The sequence below is a fragment of the Pristiophorus japonicus genome, chromosome 22 (genome assembly GCF_044704955.1).
Source record: "Pristiophorus japonicus isolate sPriJap1 chromosome 22, sPriJap1.hap1, whole genome shotgun sequence".
NCBI classification, from domain to species: domain Eukaryota; kingdom Metazoa; phylum Chordata; class Chondrichthyes; family Pristiophoridae; genus Pristiophorus; species Pristiophorus japonicus.
The window spans coordinates 16,811,805-16,835,988 of record NC_091998.1 but is presented as its reverse complement, the minus strand read 5'-3'; the positions used below and the strand labels follow the sequence as shown (position 1 = coordinate 16,835,988).

The window sequence follows — 24,184 nt, the reverse complement described above, 5'->3', positions numbered from 1 at the left end:
AGATGAGGGGGTTACCTTATGATGATAGGGTTGATGGGTGAACGGGATTTGGTGCGAGTTAGGACACGGGCAGCAGAGTTTTGGATGACCTCAAGTTTACGGAGGGTGGAAGATGGGAGGCCAGCCAGCAATGTGTTGGAATAGTCAAGTCTGAGGAAACAAAGGCATGGATGAGGGTTTCAGCAGTAGATGAGCTGAGGCGGAGGTGGGAATAACCGGTCTTGGTGATGGCTTGGATATGTGGTCTGGAGCTCATCTCGGGGTCAAAGACGACACCGAGGTTGTAAACAGTCTGGTTTAGCCTCAGAAAGTTGCCAAGGAGAGGGATGGAGTCGGTGGCTAGGGAACACAGTTTGTGGCGGGGACCGAAGACAATGGCTTCGGTCTTCCAAGTATTTAGTTGGAGGAAATTTCTGCTCATCCAGAACTGATCATCAAGATGGATGTATGAATGCAAATATTACAGAATAATTGACATGTAGCCTGTGAGTGTTTGTATTGAACTCTGATGCAAGGGATGTATGAGAACATAAATCTTTTTTAAATTGGTGGAAAATATATAAAAAATGGGTGAAACCTAGTTTTTGTTGAATGTGAAATGATAAGAACAAGTTATAGAAACATAGAAAATAGGTACAGGAGTAGGCCATTCGAGCCTGCACCACCATTCGAGAGGGATGGAGTACAAAAGCAGGGAGGTCCTGCTGCAACTGTACAGGGTATTGGTGAGGCCGCACCTGGAGTACTGCGTGCAGTTTTGGTCACCTTACTTAAGGAAGGATATACTAGCTTTGGAGGGGGTACATAGACGATTCACGAGGCTGATTCCGGAGATGAGGGGGTTACCTTATGATGATAGATTGAGTAGACTGGGTCTTTACTCGTTGGAATTCAGAAGGATGAGGGGTGATCTTATAGAAACATTTAAAATAATGAAAGGGATAGACAAGATAGAGGCAGAGAGGTTATTTCCACTGGTGGGGGAGACTAGAACTAGGGGGCACAGCCTCAAAATACGGGGGAGCCAATTTAAAACCGAGTTGAGAAGGAATTTCTTCTCCCAGAGGGTTGTGAATCTGTGGAATTCTCTGCCCAGGGAAGCAGTTGAGGCTAGCTTATTGAATGTATTCAAATCACAGATAGATAGATTTTTAACCAATAAGGGAATTAAGGGTTATGGGGAGCGGGCGGGCGGGTAAGTGGAGCTGAGTCCATGGCCAGATCAGCCATGATCTTGTTGAGTGGCGGAGCAGGCTCGAGGGGCTAGATGGCCTACTCCTGTTCCTAATTCTTATATTCTTATGTAAGATCATGGCTGATCATTCCCTCAGTACTCCTTTCCTGCTTTCTTTCCATTACCCCTTGATCCCCTTCGCCGTAAAGGCCATATCTAACTCCCTCTTGAATATATTCAATGAACTGGCATCAACAACTCTCTGCGGCAGGGAATTCCACAGGTTAACAACTCTGAGTGAAGAAGTTTCTCCTCATCTCAGTCCTAAATGGCCGACTTCTTATCCTAAGACCGTGACCCCTGGCTCTGGACTTCCCCAACATCTGGAACAATCTACCCGCATCTAACCTGTCCCATCCCGTCATAATCTTGTATGTTTCTATGAGATCCCCTCTCATCCTTCTAAACTCCAATGTATAAAGGCCCAGTTGATCCAGTCTCTCTTCATATGTCAGTCTAGCCATCCCGGGAATCAGTGTGGTGAACCTTCGCTGCACTCCCTCAATAGCAAGAACGTCCTTCCTCAGATTAGGAGACCAAAACTTGGTGAGGCCTCCTGCAGTAAAACCTCCCTGCTCCTATACTCAAATCCCCTAGCTATGAAGGCCAACATACCATTTGCCTTCTTCACTGCCTGTTGTACCTGCATGCCAACTTTCAATGACTGATGAACCATGACACCCAGGTCTCATTGCACCTCCCCTTTTCCTAATCTGCCGCCATTCAGATAATATTGGTCTTCGCTTTTTTGCCCCCAAAGTGGATAACCTCACATTTATCCACATTTTACTGCATCTGCCATGCATTTGCCCACTCATCTAACCTGTCCAAGTCACCCTGCAGCCTCTTAGCATCCTCCTCACAGCTCACATCGCCACCCAGTTTAGTGTCATCTGCAAATTTGGAGATATTACACTCAATTCCTTCATCCAAATCATTGATGTATATTGTAAAGAGCTGGGGTCCCAGCACTGAGCCCTGCGGCACTCCACTAGTCACTATTAAACAAGCTTGAGAAGGTTGTTCTTTTAACATTGGGAAGAGATAAAAGCTCTCCAATAGCAGTAAAGAAATGCTGGGGCTAGATACAGCAATAGCTTGCATTTAAAAGATCTTGCAAAACAGATTTAATGCAGTGCATCAAAGAAACAAATAGCTATCTAGATGTTAAGAGTAATGGTTTGTCTATTATTTAAGTCTGTGGGTCATTTTCTTCTAGTTCTGTCACAACTCCTTATTCCTTGAAGAATTGGGAACCTAACCATTTATGTTCTTGAATGTTCAGCAAAGTCCATATTTATGAAAACAACTCCATTTTCAGTAGCTTTATTGCTTTACTTTTCATCCTTTTGGTCCACTGTTAACTGAAATCAAAAGGAACAGCATAAAATGTTACATTTTCTGTTTTCTACCAATTTCCCTCCTCTCTTCTCCTGAAGGCATTGAAACCTTGCTACAGTACAGTTCCACTAGTGCCAGTCATACTCTGGTATCTCACTGAAAGGGGGTTAAAAAGTACACTTGAGTAAGAAGCATAAGGGAATTGGGAAGTTCTGAGGAATTGGGTTCCTCTGTCTTACAATATGGATTGTAATATTGATCGATTATGTAAAGCACCCTTATACACTCGCTTATATTGGGTTAAGAAGAGGGAGGCAACAATGCCTAATGGTTAATGAACCATCTTAAGTAGCCAGCACTGCATTGACCCTTAGCACAGAAAATAGAAGATGAAAACATACACTCAGTACTGAATAACAAGGACAATGGAGAATCAGCAGCCTAGAAAGGTAGCATATCCGGGGAAGCAAGGTCAATCAACACGTCATGAGAAACTGATCAAAGTTGAACACATTCCAGAAGGGTGGCACCATGGGAGATGGACAGGTGGGAGAGAGCCAGTCTGAGCAGTAGGCCAATTGGTGGTTTAGTAGGAGGGTCGCACAAATCGAAAAATCGTATAACTGTGCTTGTAGAACTCTTGTACTTCATCGGAACATTTCCTGAGCATGTTCGAATAATAAACCGGTTAACCGAGGTTTCGTCTGTGTGATTCTGTGGTCACTATACAATACGGGCAGGTGTCGATTCCTTATATCAGGGAGTCCACCTTGAGGAAGAAAAGTCGTCTTTTTACCCCAACACTCACCCAGGTGCACATTTAGACACTGAGGACTCAATTTTTCCTACCGATTCAGGCGATGTCTGAGGCGGGCTGTGACCCCGCTCCTAGCTGCATGTCAGCTTCCCCCATGACTTTCCTTAGATTGGGCTTGTTAAGCCCGGTCTGCGAGGTTCCCGGCCAATTAAAAGGAAGTGGGTCTGATGACATCATCTGTTGATGTGTCATCAGCCGGTTTCCTTAAAAGAAAAATGACCACTTACATTTTGACAGTTGTGCTGTCAGTGTTCCACAGCATTGAGGTTCTGCAAACACTGACAAGCACTGCACCAAGGTGCACGGCTGCACCCAGGCTCTCCCATGACTCGATTCATATGCTTATGGAGAGAGTCACAGCGTGCAGGGAGGTTCTCTTCCCTTCCCATGGGTGGAAGACACCTCCCCAGGACACCAACGCAGCCTGGTTGCACATTTTACAGGAGGGTACAAGCAGGGATGTCATCAGAAGGACCTGGCTGCAGTAGCGCAAACCTTTCAATGATCTCATACTGCAAAGTCACACTCAACCTCATCCTGCTGTGCCACTCATCACATCCCTCTGCCTTCCCTACCCTACCCCTGCTCACACCAACTTACCTTGCACCTCCACCCATCTCTATCTATATTCTCACATCCCCATCTCACTAGCCACCCCTCACACTCACCCTCATTGTTGTCCAGTCATACCAACTAACAATACACACGGGTAGGCACTTGGGTGTTATTGCCAACGCTGATGTAAAGTTTCTGCTAATGTGTTGTCAAACATTGAAATCTTTATTTTCAACACTTTGTCCTCTTGGACAGATCTGTGTGCACCTTTGGAAGTGGCTTAGTGAGTTGCAGTGAATGGTGAGACATAACGGTACCCCCCCCCCTCCTTGATAATGAAAGTGAAAGGAATGACTTGGGCATTGTAGAGATGCTTTTTGGTCTTGGTGTGTGGTGGTGCCAGCCTGGCGCATCATATGGCAGCTAGGATGTACAACATCAAGTGAAGTAAATGTGACCATGGTGAGGCCATCCCTGGTGTCCTGGGCAGCAATATGGTCAGGTGCTGATGCCCTGTGTCCTGTGCAGCATCAGGTGATTGCGGAGAAGATTGGTATTGATGTCGCTGCTGCTGGTGTGCTTCGTGTTTTGGTGTTGGGGCTGATCATGGTGGGATTCTGAGGACCAAGGTAAGATTTTTTTCAAGGTCACCGATGCTGATGGAATAGATGTCAGCTGAAGTTGAGGTGACAGAAGCAATCTGTCAATGGCGAGATAGGTTGCTCCAAGGAGGTGACACTGGATAGAGAGTTCACTGAAACACTTCAAACCTCTAAATCTAAAAAATTTATTCCAAAACCTGAAGGCTCCAGCTTATAAGATTGGAAATTTAACAGCTGTGAAATGCTAGCTTTTATTTCACTTTTGCAGCTGTCAACTAGTCAAACCAATCTGGAGTTGTTGAGAACCTGACACTTTTACCTGACATGTTCCCTGAGGGATGGGAACCTCGTTAAAAAAATTGGTAAAATGGTTCGGGCCTGGAAAAATGCTGCTTGAGTAGCTTTAAGCAGCTTCATAACTATCTCAATTGCCTGAAACACCGCTTAGTGCCAGGTCTGCAATCCACACCCAGAGCCGGCACTTGAGAAATTCACAAGGAGGCGGTTTCAGAGCGGACTTCCGCCCCGATGTCAATCACGGCTATTTTAACAGTGGGCCCGCCTCCAAACTCGCATTTGCAGGACTGGTAAGATTCTGGCCTGAACGCTGGCAGATTATTTGACTGAGCCTGAGCCCAATCTTGTCCACATGTATACCTTCTTCAAGACCTGGTGGAGCAGGAAATCATGGCTGTTTTTCACCATCGTAACCCAGGAGTGCTGAGGCTAATTGCAGCACCACAGAGAATAAGCTAATTTAGTACAAATTGGGGATCAAAACTGGGCCCTTCCTGCTGTGTATAAAAGAAACACACACCGCCAGGATAGCATTAAAGGTGTGCATGGAGTTATGTGGTGATCACCATTTGGAAATCTGTGTCAATATTGAGTTTGCTAAATATATGTGAATCTTGAAAACTCCCAGGAATTCTGGCTGGTAAAGATAGCCTTTTCCTTCCTGATGAATGAAACTCGGCTCAAATATGAACACTTGACTCCAGAACATTAGGAAACACAGTAATGACATAAAATTCCCTATTGCTCCCATGTTTTTATTGGAGGAACACATCCACTAAAATAGCAGAGCAAGGAATTTGACTGCCATGAAACATTTGTATGAAAGTATGGCACGGCATAATTTCAGAGTCTTTTTTTGTTGTGTTAATCGGATAGCTATGTTGCTCATTAGCATGATTTCATTTTGGATTTAGTTTTATATTTCTAAGATTTAGTTGTGAAATAGCTTTTCTTCCAAATAATTTTATTGTTGAGTTGTACAAGAACTTACAAACTTTTCGGGAAATTAATAGAGAGAATCTGCTACTTTGAAAGTTAAACGGTGCTTTGAAATACTTACATCTCAAATCAAATACTGATGTATAGTTCTTGGCATATGCATAGGGTTACAAGTTGACAGGATTAGGAATTTTCTTCATTAGGATGCTCCCTTTGCATGAGGTTTCAGAGGTTGCATTGGATACTGGATTGAGGGGTATGGCAGAGGACAGGGATTGGTCTATTGAAAGGTCATCTTACTTTGACGGCTTAAGGTAGAGACCAGAACTATCTCATTACCTTTTTGCACCGTACAAATGTTTTATATGCATGTCCAAATTGGAAAACATTATATTTTGTAAGTTTTCTTTTGCATCAGTTTCATAGAATGGTGTGAACTAAAAAGCTAAACATGACTTCTTTCCCATCCTTGGAGCTGTAACCATTTGCTAATGAACTTGCGAGCTTAACTGTGACATCCTGTGTAAATGTCTGTTAAGATATCAGTTACCTTGTGTTATATGTTGAATAGATTTTTCAGCTATAATTTGAATATGATATCTGTTGACATCAATTGAAACTTTTTATAATAGTCATCTTAATACCTGATAGAAATGGTAGTTTTATTTTTGTATAGTCATCAATCAAAATTTCTATTGACACTGCAGCAAACTAGTATGAAATTGGTTAACATTTGCCAGGTCAATAATAATTCTCATCCTACTGAAGGTTTCGGGGACTCTTGTCTTTAAACAAAAGTCAAATTATGGATACTATGACCAGGTTTTGCCTGTTTAGATATTATACTTTGGGATTTTACTCAGCAACAGGAAATCATTCATTCTCCATTTAATTCATGAAAAGATCTGCATTGGAGCACGAGTAAGCTTTATCTTTGTGATTCTATATTAATAACATTGATTTCTTGGGAGATGTTCGATGCTGAATGCAGAAGTACTTTATTTCAGCAGTACTTTGTATTTCTTTGTCTGATTACATATGATAAATAACACATTAGTGACATTTAATACATATATTGAAGTTAAATGGGATATCTCTTTAAACTGTTCTTGACACTTTTTAACCTGTGGGCTTAATGACATTTTTCATTTTATTCTGTAATTTGACTGTCAAAAAGTGCAGGGCTGAGTTTTCTGCTCCTGCCTGATTTTAATAGAAATGGAAAAGAGGATTTTTGTCATTTAGATCATTTTAATGTCTAAATGAAGTTGCTGCGCAAATGAACATTTACAGATTAAAAATGCTACTTTTGGAATTTGGAAAAAAAATCTCATTTGATTTGAAAATTACTTTGGAGCTATGCTCCATTTCTGCCATTAGTCTAACTGCTAACAGCTAATGAGGAAGTAAGAGGAATAAATTAATATCTAATATTTGTTCTGGAACTAATTGGTAAATGTGCAAAGTCTTTGAGATTGCAGTGAGGATTTTAGAAGTAGCTGTGTCTTCAGCATACATCTCATCTAATGCATTTTTGTGATGAGAAGTAACAAAACTATAATACTGACACTAAAAGCATCACTAGCATTTTTTGAATAAGCAGAAATTATAGAATTTTGAGTGCTCAGCATTATATTTCTAGTCCCTGTACAATGACATAGTAGATCCTAATATTTTAGAGCTGAGCTATACTTGGTGCATAGAGTTCCATTTTTTTTCAGTAATCATAGTTCATTGCATTAATAGTACCGTAGTTCATCATTTGTGACAAAAACTAAAGTTATTGCTGGCTGCTGGAAGTTTATAATGAGCTAAATGCATTTTCAGTGAGGCCTGCAAGGACTCACTGCCACAGTGCCCTCGGGTGGGAGAGGGTGTAAGTATAACCACAGCCGCGTATTTATATCTGCAATTATAACAGCTCCAATATCTCATTGACATAGTTCATCTTAAATTGTTCAGAAAATACATGATAAGTAATGTAAATAACTTTTGAAATCCTTTCGAACTTTTCTGACCTTGATGAAAATGTATTTGGCAAATATATAACCAATATGTATTACTGTTGCAAAAAGAGCATGCATCTCTTTGGGTGCTTCCTGTTGAAACAGGAAAAGGTTTTTTTGCCAATTTTTGTCCTCTTCCTCTCCCGATGGCATTACAGCTCCTACTCAGCTGCAGACCCACAGTCTCTAGCAGCTCCCCAGCACTTCATTCATGTAGTCATTCTTCATGTGTGGGTCTCGGCAAAAACTGTCAGTAGGCTATTCAACATGGAGGGCATCAGAGCTGAGCCACATTCTGTTCTTTTCTGATGTTTGCAGTTAGCTGTTACTGTTCACATTATTTTTTAACAGCTTGCCTCTGTGTTCACAGCTACATGCCAGTTAAATATGCAGATAGAACAACCTTTCCAGCTACTAAATCCAGAAATAGCACCATGGCTTTTCCTTACCACCCTCCCCTTTTCTTACCACTTCTTTTCACTTGTTTTCCACATTTTTTAACTTGTTCTTAAAAACTTTTAAAAACATTACTTCAGACTGTGCAGCTGGGAGATGAATAGTAGGTCACATGTTGGGTGAAATTTACAGATTGCAACACTTTAAAAAAAAAATCTTAATTTGTTTCGACAAATTGTTAGAAAATCGGAATTTAACACTTCCACTGTTTAAAAATGTGATCTTTGCACTACATACCATCGATTCTCATAGTCTCTGTCATAGCATGAAAGATACAGTGACCTTGTTGAAGTAGCAATGCACTCAAACACAATTTGGGATGATACTCATTTCTAGTGACTAACACTTGGGAATACTAAGAGTGACACTAGAGACTGCAAACCTGTTGAGGCATTTGAAGCTGTGTGTATTTCTAAGAGTGAACATATATCAAAACAGGTCAAGTTTAAAAACAACATGAGTAATTATCACTCCGAATATATGACACTTGGCAGAGTTGTTTGAATTGTTAATATTTTTTGCCACATTAAATGTCATATTTATCCATACATATGCATTTATTGAAGCTAGTGAAGAGATTGCGCTTATTCAGAAAAAAATAATGGTGGTCAAATCTTGCTCAATTTGGATTGTTGCATGTGAGGTAGACCTACATAATAGTACTGGCTAAAATATATAGAGAACAAAGAGCTTCTTATCTTGATCAAGCCATCTGGGAGAACTGTGAAGTGGATGCTAAGAGAAAGAGTAGTCAAGTCTCCCTGGGCATTGATAGAGAGCTCGGCATTGCCTGCCAATCCATTTGCCTGGGGCTGATTATGTGCTGTAGTGGGACATAAAAGGGGAGAGAGCAACAAAATATCTAATAATTGGAAGGGGAATGGAAAGAAATGTGTAAAAAAAAAAAGAAGAGTAAATGTTCCTAGGGACTGTTGCTCTTTTGGGTTAGCAATTGGTCCTTTCATTTCTGAGGCATGAGTTTAAACCCATCTCAAACTGTTAGGATGAAAGTCAACTCTGTTCTGCCTGTGAAGAATGTGAGTTTAGCAAGTCTAACACATTACCCATTGGACACAGTCCTCCAGTGCAGAACTGCTCAAAGCTGGGTGCAGATCCGCAATGTCACTGATAAATACCAATAACAATGTTGAAAATAGAAAGAAAGAAAATAACTTGCATTTCTCTAGTGCCTTTTCACAACCTCAGGATGTCCCAAAGTGCTTTACAGCCAATGAAGTACTTTTGAAGTGCAGTCACTGTTGTAATGTAGGAAATGCAGTAGCCAATTTGCACATAGCAAGGTCCCACAAACAGCAATGATATAATGACCGGATAATCTGTTTTGGTGATGTTGGTTGAGGGATAAATATTGGCATAAATTGACTGCCACATTTCCCTACATTACAACGGTGCCATGGGATCTTTTACATCCCACTGAGAGGGCAGACGGGGCCTTGGTGCAACGTCTCATCTGAACGACGTCACCTCCGACAGTGCAGCACCCACTCAGCACTGCACTGGAGTGTCGGCCTAGATTTTGTGCTCAAGTCCCTGGAGTGGCTTCTGATTCAGAGGTGAGCATGTGACTATTGAGCCACAGCTGTCACCTGAAATGGGTAAATTCACATTGGTGTAATAACGGTTGCTGTAGAGGAAGTTAAAGTTAAAGCACATTTTCGGGACAAAGTAGAGTACCTTGTGAAGTATTTTACTAAAATTTGATTTTCCTTGACTCCATTCTAGATGTCAGCCTTGGCACAGTGGTAGGAATCTCACTTCTGAGTCAGAAGCACTCGTGGGTTCAATCCCCACTCCAGAGACTTGAACATATTATCCAGGCTGACATTTCAGTGCAGTAGTGAGGGTGTGCTGTACTGTTATAGGTGCCATCTTTCAAATGAGACATTAAATCGAGGCCCCTTCTACCCTCTCGGATGGTTGCAAAAGATTTGAAGAAGAGCAGGCAAATTCTTCCAGTGTCCTGGCCAATATTTATCCCTCAACCAACATCACTAAAATAGATTTTATGTCATTGCTACTTTGTCGGACCTTGCTGTGCCTAAAATGACAGCCACATTTCACTACATTACAACGGTGACACACTCGAAAGAAAGTACTTCATTGGCTGTAAAGTGCTTTGGGACATCCAGTGGTTGTGAAAGGCGTGATATAAATACAAGTCCTTTCCTTTCCTTTTATTCCCACTACTGTGCATGTGAGTGTAATGTAAAGACCTGGACTTGAGTGGTGCTGGCACTGGGTGCAAAAAAGGTGGAAGTGGTATTGCATCCAACAGCATTAACAGTTGGCAAAAATCATCTCAAAATGGAGAATGTTTCTTTTGTCACCTTTTTCTATTAGCAGTAACTCAACAAAAAGTCCTTTTATTGTGCAAATGTGAGCCAAAAAAGTGAATCCTTCTATCTTTAATACAGTTATGGCTGTGAAGCATGATGTTCGGTACTGATATCTTAAATAGTTTTAATGAAATCGACTCATCATGCCAGCCAAAGAACATCAACATTAGAAGGGATCATAGAAGATATAGTGATTTAAGTAACTCTGTAAAAACTGGCTCTGGCCTGAGTCATGATCTGCTCGATAATACATGAAAAATAGTAACATTATTGATAAATATTGTAAAGAGATGTGCACTTTCTTTTGGTGGGGATTGATTTTGATTTTCCTCAACACCTTTCCTTGCCTCAAAATAAATCGTTGGTGGTGGCAAGTTACAACTTTAAACAAAACTTTCCCAGAGAGCGTGAGAATCTAATTCATTGTTTGATTTATTTTACAATCAAATAACAGTATTTACCATAAACTGTCTGGTTATCCAAACAGAAGCTGCTATCACTGAAGATTCCTCTAATAGAATGTATAATAGTGCTGTATATATAATGTTGACAGGGTCCTCACTGCTATTTTTATATTATGTCAAGTCGTGTAAACAAGAGATGTTGGGGGAGGGGTTAGAATCATGTAAAACTCATTGGAAGGCAACCATTGTAGTTGCTTCCAGTGCAGTTATCTGCAGGCAGTTTCTGCTGTCCTTATGGATGTTCCTCTTGTATCTCAGACTGGTCAATTTCTACAGACTAAGTGCTCAAATTGAGCCATTTTGTTCACTTTAAAATAAACCCAGGCACATTATGCGTGATTTCTTATTCACCAGCCTGTTCACAGGCCCCTTCGCTGGCTGTGTGATTGTAGAGTGGAACCTTGTGAGGGCCAGTGTTTTCACTACAGGCATGTCAACTTCAATCTGCTCCGATTTGGTGTGAAATCTGTGCCATGGTGCGGGGCACGAAGGTCAAACCCTGGTAATTGATGTTGCTTATTCATCTGTTTCCAGTGTCTTTTTCCACACATTGGGTTTTGTTTGGATAAATTGTTTGAAGATTTACTGTAGTTCTTAAAGCCTGAGAAACAGCTCTGGTTAATCCTCCGTGTGGCTCCTATTGCACAGTTTAAATGTCGCTGGTCGGCAGGAATCGCAGCCAAGATGACACATAATGGCACTAGACAAAAGATCTTTTCCAGACAAGATGTAGAGGACATCTTCTAGCGTAACAATTAGAGCAATTTCCAAACTAATTTACTATGAAATGAATTTGCAAAGCCATTTAAATAATGTTATAACAATGTTAATTGGTTAAAAAATATTCCAAAACACTTCTTAATGATAAAATATAAGATGGTATAAATCACAGCTCAAATGACAAATAATAGCATGTCATTAAAAAACGCATGTCCAAAATTGATACCCCTGAAGTTATTCTAAAAGCTTAATTCATTCTATTTTGGATCATTACACACTTTAGTGCTGATGGTGGCAAATGACACCATTTGAAAATTAGGTTAATGTAAATTTTTGGAAAGTAGTAACCTGATAAACCTTAACATTCCAGAGAAAAGCTCCAATCCATATTATACTTTTACACTTTACCGTATTGTAAAAAATATATATTTTTTTTTAAATCTTGAGGCTGAATTACATTAAACCTTTAAAAATAATACACTTATTTTAAGTCAATATTTGCAACTTGTTTGAGTTACCTGTGTAAAGCAATGTTTGGTGTTTTTAATTGGACTGGGTTTGCATTTATTTTCTCTCTGACCATGGTCTTTTAAAATTTTTAAAGAAAATATTGGCAAAAGAGGTTACATTTTGTGCTACTTACGTAAATACAGGTGTCGAGCATCTGCCTGTGTGTTTATTATTGATCATTTCTGTCACATTTTGTTCTTGAATATGTGCAGGCCTGGATGGAATGCAAGTATTGCTGTTTGAGCCTGGTGGCTCTTGCACAATGGTAAACAGTATTTATAGTGAGTTAACAGAAGGGTAACCTTGGGATGGGCCTGTTGTATAAACAAAAGACAAGTCTTGTACACTAACACTGCTGACCTCCCCCCTTCCACCCCCTCCATCCACAGTATTGACATTAAGGAGTTTTGCTGTTGATACCTAAATGTGTACCTGGTAGAACAGTTGACAAAGCAGGAGCATTGTTAAGTGCTACAATACATCCATTTAACAGCAAAACTCATTATAAATCGCTATGTCATTTCTTTATAGGTAAGATCAGAGGGCCATTTGGGAGCACAGGCTCCAACACAAATCTTTGATGTGGCAATCTTAAAAGTTTTGGATGATTACACAATAAAGAAAACTTTTAATTGAATGGATTGACTGCAGAATAACACTTCATGATGTTGACAGCAGTTTGGACTGCTTGAATTTAAAAGGATGGCTTAGGCTTGCTGGGTCTTGTGAGATTTGCTTTTCAACTACTGATAACCAACATTTAGTCAATTTACCAAGGAGATCCAACATTTTTAATTTGCTAAGTTCTAGTGGCTGTGTTTAAGCAATACTTTCATACGGTGAAAAGTATTTTCATTATTTTGTTGAAAAAAGACCCTCAGTTACTTGTCTTACTAAATATTTATTTCTAGAAAATTTAAGAAAACTTTAAAAAAACTAAGCACATGCCCTCATTTATAGTTGAGAAGTTGCATATTTTTTGACTCCTTTCCAAAAATAATTCAATCTAAGTTGAAATGTCTTTCTGTTTTGGCAGTTCCATTTGCAAATGCCATTTACTACAGCAATGCACAAAGACCACAAATTATTTTCATCACTTTTAGTACAGGCAGTATCAGTATTACCTCTGCTTTTAACTGCACCATTTTAAGAAAAAGCTTCCCCTTTGAGAAGTTTTGATGTTGCTGCAGCTTCTGCTTTGTGACCGTCTTACGAGCATTTTTGTTGTAGCCAAATATAATATTGAATTGTGACTATTGTGGAATAAACTGTGTTCTAGCAAAGGCAGAGAGAGACATCGTTCGCAGTCCTCTGACACAATGAAAGAAAACTCAACAAATCCCTGTTTATATTTAAAATGGATTGATCTTCCTCCTTTATTTTAAATCACTTAGCCCTCTGCTCACTAGTTTTCCTTCCCTTCCCTCCCCTTGTTAGTTGCACTCCCACTCCTTCCCAAATGGAGATTATGCAATGTATGCAATCTGACAGTAAGTGTCAGCAGGTTATTTGATCATTGGGGCAACATAGCTGAGCTCAATCTTGTCCTTTACCAAAGTGCAGACGTACACACCCAGCAGGGATCACTCGATTGTGATCAGAAAGGGGAGCCCTGGAAGGTTTGTCTCTCCCTAACCTAGGGGCACTGAGACTAATTGTAGTGCCTTTAATGTCAACTGAGATTAGATAACTCAGTACAGACAAGGGATTGAACATGGAATCTTTCTGATCTGTCTCATTCAGATTCTTGGCAAATATACTAATGTAGGGAGCCCTGAAATTTTTAATCGGGACAAAAATATACCAGCACATTTTAGACTAATTTTTTTACCTCATTAATTGCTTTGGGGGAAATATCTGTAAAGTTTGAATATTACATTACTTCTGGTGTTAACGATACAAGGAAGTTCCATAATTGGTAAAAGTTGTGAAGCTATTTCATCAATGTTTAGGAGAAGACAAAATTTTTGCAATAAATCTAACTTGATTTGAACTTAGTTTGGAATTTGAAAACTGAATGTTACTGCCATGTACAAACCAGAATGTAGATGGTTAATTTCAAAATTGCAATATAAATCTTAACTTCACAATTTTATATGTTTAATTATAATGTAGAAAAATTGCTTTAATTGTAATCTTTAACCCATTGTGCCAAATATTTTAAAATACATACTGACCACTATAAATAAAGTTGCATGCTTAAACTTTTATTTTGTCAGATTAGAAATTATGAAGTAATTCTATTAGACCAGGAAGATTATATAGCTTTTCTTGAAACTGTTTTTCTTTTGCCCTTGAAGCAAAAAGAATCATTTTTGTAAAATGTTCTATTGATATTTGCCATTTTAAATACACAATTGGGGTTTCCTGCAACTGTTGTATATGCTACAGTTGATTTACCATTTTCATAAATTCTGTGATGTCACCAGACTTACATGTCCAATCATTGTCTTTGATATTCTTCAGGAAATAAAAGGAAAGTAATGCAATAAATGACAATAAATATCAACCTTCGTACACTTATTATTTATACAGTACCTCATAGAACTCTTGTTAAATGTGAAAGTATTTATTGTTTACACTAGTACTGGAATACTCATGAGTGAGACGTCAACTGAATAATTTAAAATATGCAACCAATTTTAAATGTATTTCTTACGAATAGCAATGGGTTATAAAGCTGTGGTTTCATAAAGAAAATCCTCTGAGGTCTATGGAAATTTATTTCAGGTTCTTTAAATGTCTAAATTAAAGGCCTGCTCATACAGATGGGTGTAATGATGTATCTAAATCCTGATCAGAACTCTACCATCCTCAGGTCAGATAGATTATAAAAACCTGTTGTTTTCCCTTGTCTTTGAAATAATGGAGTCACTAATCTACTTGATCTACATGAATTAGCTAAAGAAGAAAGTGAGTGATGCGTACATTTCAAAGATAGAAGGCACTTGTAAAAGCAATTTCTTTGTGAAAAATGCAGCACAGGCTGCTGAAACCTTTTAATGAGTACTAATTACCACAGCAGAAATGTTGGAGGCTTCAATGGATTTACGTCGCTGAATGAAAGATCAAAGATTGTGGCACTTGCATTTTAATCTGTTGGCTAAAAAAATGAATAAGGTGGTGGTAATGGGGCCCACGAGAGTGACAACACAGGTGGCAGGGACTTTAATCCCTTCTTTACTGTCGAAGCCCTAGGCCGATTCACGATTATATAATCAGCCATTTTTATTTCAACTTCATGTTCAAATATTGAGATTGTTTCTCGCCTCGGGTGAAAGACTGAAATTGCAGGTAGTGATATGAAAGGTAGCCTTTGTATTATACTTTAAAGTCTAACTCCTGAAATTTTACTTTGTTGGTTTGAAGTGCTTATCCATCAGGAGGGCGGAGGGCGGGGGCGGTGGCAGGGGTGCAGGCCAGGGTGAGGTAGTTAAAGTGCTTTGATGTGGTCTGATGTAGGGAGTGGCTTAATAGAGGCCATTGGCATATTTGCATCAGTGACATCCATCAAATACGATTGATCAGAAGTAATAGAAGTGACAGTGCATTATTTCTATATTCAAACTACCTGTAGTTGCTTTGCTACATCCAAGGGAAGAAGCTCAATAGAATGTAAAACACAAATAATTAAAAAAATGGAATATAACGATAATCAGGACATTCTGAGGAGAGTCACGACAACAAAGGCTTGTTCGGTAGAGAATTACGCTTTAGAAAAAATAGATATCAAGCTGTGCAGACAACGACTCCCATCTTTGGTAACATGGCGTAAAGGGTCATAAACTTAACTGACGGTCCCCATCAGGTCAGTCAAAAGCAATGTTAGAAACAAAGTTAGTAAGGGCCTGGGTCAAGCCGTGCTCTAAAGTCAGCGTTGTCAAAAGCCTCAGTCACATTCATACCTACAGGCAACCTCTGCTGATCCTGAGTCATTAATCAAACTGCAGAGCCAGTCTGACCCTGGCTCCTTCCCTTTGAAGTGTGGTGTCCTTTCCAGCATGAGGAAATAATTTGCTGCCTGATTCAATGAGCCATCAGTGGAGCCAGCAGACCTAATGACATGTGAGAATATTAACCTCCTACCACGAAGAGCTGTGAATCTTGAGAGGCAGTCTATAATTCACCCAGTGCACCGGAGGCACTCTGTCTCACAGCCCCTGTGACAGAACTTTGTTTTTATTCCCACTTCCTTCTCCTCCTGCAACTTTGCCGTCAAGATTTTAAAGTAGATCTAATCTCACTCTTTTCTCACATCTCATTTCAACTGCCGTCTCTTGCTTCTGCACTTTTATTAAGTTTATTAAAACCAGTTGAATCCTACTTTTTATGGCAGGGCTCTGTTCGCCCATTCATTATGGTCTCTTATCTTGGCAGGCAATCAGAACTGAAAGGCAGCTAGTCCATTATGCACATATGAAGCCCATCACTCCTTCAGCATTTGCCAATTCATCAAACATTTATCATTTGCCCTCTGAACAGCATGTCAATTTGCCTGTCACTCCCCAGTCTGCGCTGCTTTGTTTGAATCTAAACATTGCCTTTTCACACTGGTGTTGTAGACCTATCCTTATAACACATCGCCCCCTCCCTTCAAAAGAAAGTCTCCTCAGTGCTCAGCAGGGAGGCCAGTTGCCACTGCCTGTTGTGTGCAACATTTTTGTAAGATAATGAGGGTGAAGTGTGAGCCATAGGCAATGATTCTGGGATATTAGGTATGACAGGGAGCTTGATCATAATTATCTTAACGAGGATAGGGTTAATTACAGTGGAAACTTAAAGTTCTTTCCATTTGAATCGGGCAGAATGAAATGCATTTTGATGTTTTGTCATCTTGATGTGACTTTGGAAATTGCGATGTAAATCTCTCGGCTGCGCTGGGATTCCTCTGGGAGAATGGTGAGCGCCCTGAGGTGAGGTAAAGGAGATGATACCTGTGGGTGAGATAATGGGCAGTTTTCAGGTCATTAGAGCTGTGTGAATCGGCAGACACAGTAGGCATCATAACACCGCTCATCAGCTTTTCAACAAAACTGCTCCAAAACCAGTCATTACTATTCATTTTGCTATTTGTTTCAAGTATGTGGTGGGAAAGTGTAAAAACATCAAGAAAGAAACAGAAGACATTTAAATAAAAGGCAGTTTTCTGTAAGAGACTGTCAACGCCCACTATTCTCTTTCTTACCCCCCCCCCCCTCCATTCCCTTGGCTTATAGTTGTGAATTTAGCTGATTAAATCACAAAGTGCACATTGTGCTGATGACATGAAAACAACAATTAATAAGCAAGCCCTTGTGTGATGCAGCTCCTTTTAACTGAGCAGCTAATAACATTACATGGCAAAATTATCAAAATCAGACAGGTGTAAGGGGATTTGCACAGAATTTTCTAAACCAGGCTTTAGTAGTGAGCCTGGCTGTTTCAATGGGCAACTCCCTCTAGTGTTCCAGGGCCTTTGTCCCACTTCATGCTCTGTCATTTTGTTTTATGCATCCCCTGAAGCATTTAGATGTGTGCTTTTTTTCTGTTTGCCAGTTCCAATCCATTTGCTGATTCTCGTGATAAGAATATTCTATTTACATAGCATTACTTGTTTTTATGGTTAAATATACCAGAGTATGGGCTATTTGTGCATGTGTCCTAACAGGCTTTCCAGGTGCAGAAAGGTGAAGAGGAGGGTTTCTTGTATTTGTCATTGGAAACACAAGCCTCGTATAATAAAAATCACATTTAATTTTATTTTCTCATCTCTTCAAATTGCACAGTGGTCACATTTAAGAGTGATGCTAAAACTAGATTCATTAGCTGCACAAGAATATGATATTTGGACTGAATGATGGATGACAACTTAAATTTGTGTCCAGGGAATGAAGGTGAACTGTGACAGAGTTATTTATCTTGGGAATGAAGGTTTGGGTCAGGGAAGGCTGGGTGCCTCAAGGCACAAGACATTGACAAATTCATCCTGTAGGCCCCATATCTGAAGCCTTTTGTTTTAGATCCTGGCTACTCACTAAGTGACCCCCATCCTTCATCCTGCCAGAGTGTGAAAAATGTGAGCCTGTGCCAGTGCGCTCTCTGCCACTAATTCTTGTCATTCACTCGCTTGTCAGGCCAAAACCAAAACTTTCCAGCTCGTGAAAGGGAAGGTTGAAATATTTATTTCCGTGGATAATGGCCTTCCTGATTTAGTAGCATATCATTTTTCCTGTTCCCTTATTGTTGCAGGTCAGTGGAAGGACTGGAAGAATTCATCTGCCTGGAAGAGCTAATCCTGGACAACAATCTTCTTAGAAATGACCTACAGTTGCCTAGGTTACCACACCTTCATACCCTGACAATCAACAAGAACCAAATATCCTCTGCACAATGATGTTGTAAATTATGTAGCATCTAATTTAGAGGAAATCACTTGAAATTTTGTTCATGCGCAAATCATGTTACCTTCATTGAGGGGCATACCAGAAATTAATTACCAGCATGTTAATTCACAAACCCAAGTCATCACAGTTTGGAAATGTTTTGCAAGCATTAATGGAAAAAATAGCTGTTTTTTTAAAGAACGTAGGAAAGAGTTTGTCTTGGATGGAAGGGGGCCCTCTGCTGGAATAATTATTGAATAAGATAAAATCAGGCCCATGGAAAATGCTAAATGGGGAAAGGGACAAGCCATTGGCACTGTTGTGTATAAATGGTGTTCATTACAGTACATATTTTCAATTAAATTGAGATAAATACGATATTGCACTCGTCACTTAAAGTACATGTGGGAAATATCCATTGAACAATTCTAAAAGGAACAAGGAACTGAGAAAGCTGATGTTATTTTAGGAAATATTCACGACACCTTCAAATAGACCTGATATAATCCACATTTGTCATGGATCCTTCTTCAATAAGGTACTGCAATAAACACTCTATCGTATGATTTTTGTATTACCCCGAAAAATACTCCACAGAAAGGCAACATTTGATGCCTTTTAAATTGAAGAGTTCTGCAGAGTCTGCGAAAGTACAGGAACATTGATTCTCAGAATTTACTAGGGACATAATTCTGACTGTACAAAAGTATCAACCTAGCATTTATATTCTTGTGGGGAAATAAGGCTGTTACTGTTTGCCACTGTAGGCTCGTTTTACAATGGACTGAATGTATTGGTGATGGATGTAGTGTGAAATAACTGTTTGTTTCCTTGTTGGAAAAGTTTCAGTTTCAACAATTGCTTACCATTTAGCCACACAACATCCATCATTTTGTCAATGTTTTAAATGTTTCACACTGAACCACCTTTGAAAGAAAGTGAACTAAAAAGAGGCACATTCTTTCAATATATGCCAAATTTCTGACGTGTTAGCCGTGAATTGCCCCTTAAACAATAACTTTGACAAGTCTTGAGTGCTGCAGTAAATTTGATTGTCACCTCCTGATGTATATGATTTTTTTTTAACCTATGACTGCTTCTCTATAAATGCTTTTTCATTAATGTGATTGAATCCTTAACCATGACCTTTGACACATAACCGAATTAGACAGCCTTTTGGATCATTTAGCTGAAGTGGTGCCTTGGCTTAAGTACCTCAGCCTCCTCGGGAATGAAGCCTGTCCCAATGAACTTGTTAGCTTGGACAACGATGAAAGTGACTACCAAAGATACAGGTTTGTTATACTTGTTGCTAAGAGATATAGTGCAGTTACCTTCAGATAAATGTCTTTCATTTATCTACTGGAGAAATGCATTAAAAAATCAATGCTGTTCCTTATTTGTTTCATGTTTCTTAACTTTCAGCCACATTTGTCCATAATATACCAGCAATTAATCATTTAAATGATAGGAGTAACTTAAAAGAAGTTATTCAATGGCAAGTATGCATGGTTCATTTAGGGTTGTCAAAAAGACATATACAACTGACAACCTTTGCAGTATGTGATATAATATTTATAGCATGTCACACAGACATAGATCAGAAGAAGCACATCTAAAATATTACTGTTAATAATAACATTTATACTGAATTCCTGCTGGAAAAAAATAAACAAATAGTGTAAACTTTTTGGCAAGATTACAGTATGGCTTTTGCATCCGTTTTAACAATACAATGTACAAAAGGAAAACTTTAAATTCTAAAAGCCAAGCCTTACGTTGAAAGTACTGACATGTAGAGGTCATGGCATTAGGCTATTTAATCAAAACAACATTGCAGGCCCTTTCTGCCTAGATATTGTTTGCATTTCACTCTGGCAATAAACTACATTGACTTCACAAATGTCAGTACATCTGAAGTTTTGCCTCAATATAATAAATTACTTTATCTTGGATTTAAATTTTGTTCCTGTGCTATGATTTTGTCCTGCGGATAAACATTTGCACAGGCAGGATCCGGAAAACCTGGGGAAAGCTGCAAACTCTAAAGTAATGTTACATTTTTTGTTGACACTATATCTATTTTCCATTTTAAATGCTCAGTTTTATTTTGCACGGTCTCATTACTAAACCGCCATTATATTTAGAAACATGTAAAATAGGTGCCATTCGACTCTTCGAGCCTGCACCACCATTCAATAAGATGATGGCCCTTTTGTCCCCAATAGAATTAAAGTTCTTTAAAGTAACCTGCTGGAATGTTTTTAAGCATATACTTTATCTGGGTAGTGCCCTATACTCAGAGGCTTGGATCTTTTCAATCAACAAAAATGAAATCCCCTAAAATCTCAGCTAGTTCAGGTTGTAAGCTGCTGAGCCATACAAACTGTTTGAGTCTCTGCTGAGTTTGCTGGTCTTAACTGGGGCAGCAGTAGAATACTATAATTTGGTCTCTGCAAACCTGTTGTTACGCTGAGGGAAGTCAGCCAGGATTCCTCACTTTGATCACTATTTGAAACCTGTGCCAACCCTTCCAAGAACATGGGAGGACTCCGCTGTGATGCCGCCTGCAGGTAAATAGCCTGCTGTTACTGTCTTGGCTTACACATGAGCAGTGGCCACTTAAACGAGTCCTGAAGGATGCCGAGTACCAATTGTTTGGGGGGGGGGGGGGGGAAATAGGAAACCAGCAAGGAGAGGAAGAAAGAAAATTAATGGAATGGGAATTAAAAAAAATAAAGAAATAGAAAGGGGAAATAGGACTCTGAAAATATAATCACATATGTGGCCTTGGTTCCAGCATGCATGAAGCTGGATTAGTTATTCTGATATTCATTCTTTAAGGAGGTGACAGATATGGTGGATGGGGCAAATGCAGTGAATGTAGTGGACATGAACTTTCAGAAAGGCTTGACCAGGTACCATACAGGAGAGAATTGGAGAAGATAAAGGGAATGAAATTAAGAATATTTAAAAGCTGGTCAAGAAGGGAGAAAACAGAGTAGGAGTTGAGGGCAGTTTCACAGAGTGCCTGGAAGTGGTCAACTGTGTCGCATAGGGTTCTGTTCTGGGACCACGTTCATTGTGTGCATCAGTGATTTGGAAATAAGGCTATAGGGAATAGTCTCTAGTCATGCAGACAATACAAAAATCAGAAGCATAGTAAGGACCAAAGGAAACTGCAAATAAGTGGCAGATGGATTTCAGTGTTAGCAAATGTGAAGTGGTACATTTTGGTAATAAAATAAAATCAGTAATTATATTTGAATGGGGGTGATATGGAAGAGTTGATGGATTTGAGAGGGATTTAGGTTCATAAGACCTTAAAACCAGCACCTGAAGTGGATACAGTGATAAAACTGCTGATTTTTTTATCATGGTAAATAGCCTGCTGATACTGTGTTGGCTCACATACTGTGTTTGCATGTAAAATTTTCTGGCCCACAAGCTGGATGTTCCAGACGGCAGTACCCCTTTAATACTGTTGCTTTTCATCAGTACCATCGTCACATTTTGTAAATTATTTTCTCAACTATTTTGCAAGAGGAAGGAAGTTTTCTTATTGATGAATAATTTTCTACCATATTTATAGCCACTGCTGAGTCATGGAAACAACAAGACACGTACAAGATCAGTTATATATAAGTAATATAACTGAACACAGACTCTGTTCTGCAGCACCAGAGTGAGGCCACTGGATACCTGTTGATGGGGACATTTTTGTTTGCTGTAATCGATTCCCAATATACATAAATCAGTACTGATGGATTTTAATGATGGGAATAATCTGACAAATGGTATTATTTCATTTACACCAGGGGCCCTAATTAAAAGGATGAAACTATAAAACCTGGATATATGCTGCAACATACTACAGATTAAAGCCATAAACCTTCAAAGAGAACGATATTTTTTAATTGTACAAAACTTGAGGTACTTGTAAATGGTTTTTAGTTGATCAGCAGTTCCAACTTAATACACTTGTTTTTCACAGACCTGTATCTTGGTATGTACACTTTTAAGTTTGTAGCCATTTATAACAACCCTGGCTCAAATTATGTGCTTGGAATCTAAGCATTAAAAGGAAAACTTCTATACTTGGGAAAGGTAATGAAAGAGGAACACGAAGACTTATTGTGAGATGTTAATCATAACTTCAAGCAACTTTTCTCTGGCTATTCCTTGCAAAGAATTGTGCTGCTGTGATGGTCATGGTGATTTCCTCATGGATTTCTTTTCCCTTCTCTGCAATTCCTCATCCTCAGTAACTTTAAAATTCAACTTAAATTCCCCTTGTTCCTTGCCCCTCTTCTTTCTTCCTTTCTCCTGTCCTCACTCAATCTCTTGCTTCATCTCACACCCATAGCCATATACTTGATCTTGCCATCTCTGAGATCTTGACCATTGATAAGGCTACTTCTTCATTTCCCTTGCCATCCACATCTTCCTCCCCAATTAGAGCAAAGCATTTTAGCCCTACCACATGTATTTGAGAATAGTGATGAAAAGTCAGGCAACTACCAAGAGAAAAAGACTATTAACACTCCCACTTCAACTATTGTGGAACCCAACACATGAGTACAAGGGACCAGACTAAAGTGTTTGTAAGTGTCTTAAGTCAGATGTGTCTTGACGATGCTACTACTTGGCCTCTTCCCGAGGTCCACACCATCATAGATACCAGTGTCCAATTAGTTTGGTTCACTCCATATTAAGAAGCAGCTGATTGGACTGGACAAAGGAAAGGCTAAGGGACTTGACAATATTCCGGCTGTATTACTGAAGACGTGCACTAGAGTTAGTTGCTCCCCGACAAACTATTTCATTGCAGCTATGGTATCTACTTGACAATGTGGAAGATTGTCTAGAAATGTCCCATTCACGAAACATAAGCTAAATTTAACCAGGCCAATTACCACCCTGTCAGTCTACACCCGATCATGGAAATAACAGACAACACCGATCCACTAATAACTTGCTCACCAATGCTGAGTTTGGGTTCTGCCAGCACCACTAGGCTCCAGAACTCATCATAGACTTTAACCAACCACTGATGCAAAGGCTGACTGTTAGAGAAAAGTTAATATCAGCTGCCTTCAACATCAAGATAGTATTCAACTGAGTTGGGCACCAAAGAGCAAAATCTACAGCAATGGGGTCAAGAGGAAAACCCTCCAGTGGCTAACACAGAGGAAGATGTTTGTGGTTATTGGAGGCCTGACATCTTAGCACCCCTGAACATCACTTAAGGAGTTCCTTGGGGAAATGTCCTCGACCCAACCATCTTTAGCTGCCTTATCAATGACCTGCCTTCTATCATAAGATCAGGAGTGGGGCTGTTTGCTGACTATTCCACATTGTTTAATTCCATTCACATCACCTCCAGTAATGAAGCAGCCCATGCCAGCCTAAAACAGGACCTGGATAACATCTCATCTTGGACTGACAAGTGGCAGATACAATTTTCATTCCTTAGGATTATCTGGCAACAAGAAAAAGCCCGACCATCTCCTCTTGATCTTCA

General features: G+C 39.5%; 1 protein-coding gene across 1 annotated transcript in view; it reads left to right on the top strand.

The window, feature by feature from the left end:
- lrmda (leucine rich melanocyte differentiation associated) overlaps window positions 1-24,184 on the top strand; it is a 1,025,922-nt gene that overhangs the window by 658,221 nt on the left and 343,517 nt on the right. Inside the window, exons 3-4 of the mRNA XM_070865367.1 lie at window positions 18,527-18,658; window positions 19,821-19,955. Coding sequence (XP_070721468.1) covers window positions 18,527-18,658; window positions 19,821-19,955 — 267 coding nt within the window. The remainder of the gene's footprint in view (window positions 1-18,526; window positions 18,659-19,820; window positions 19,956-24,184) is intronic.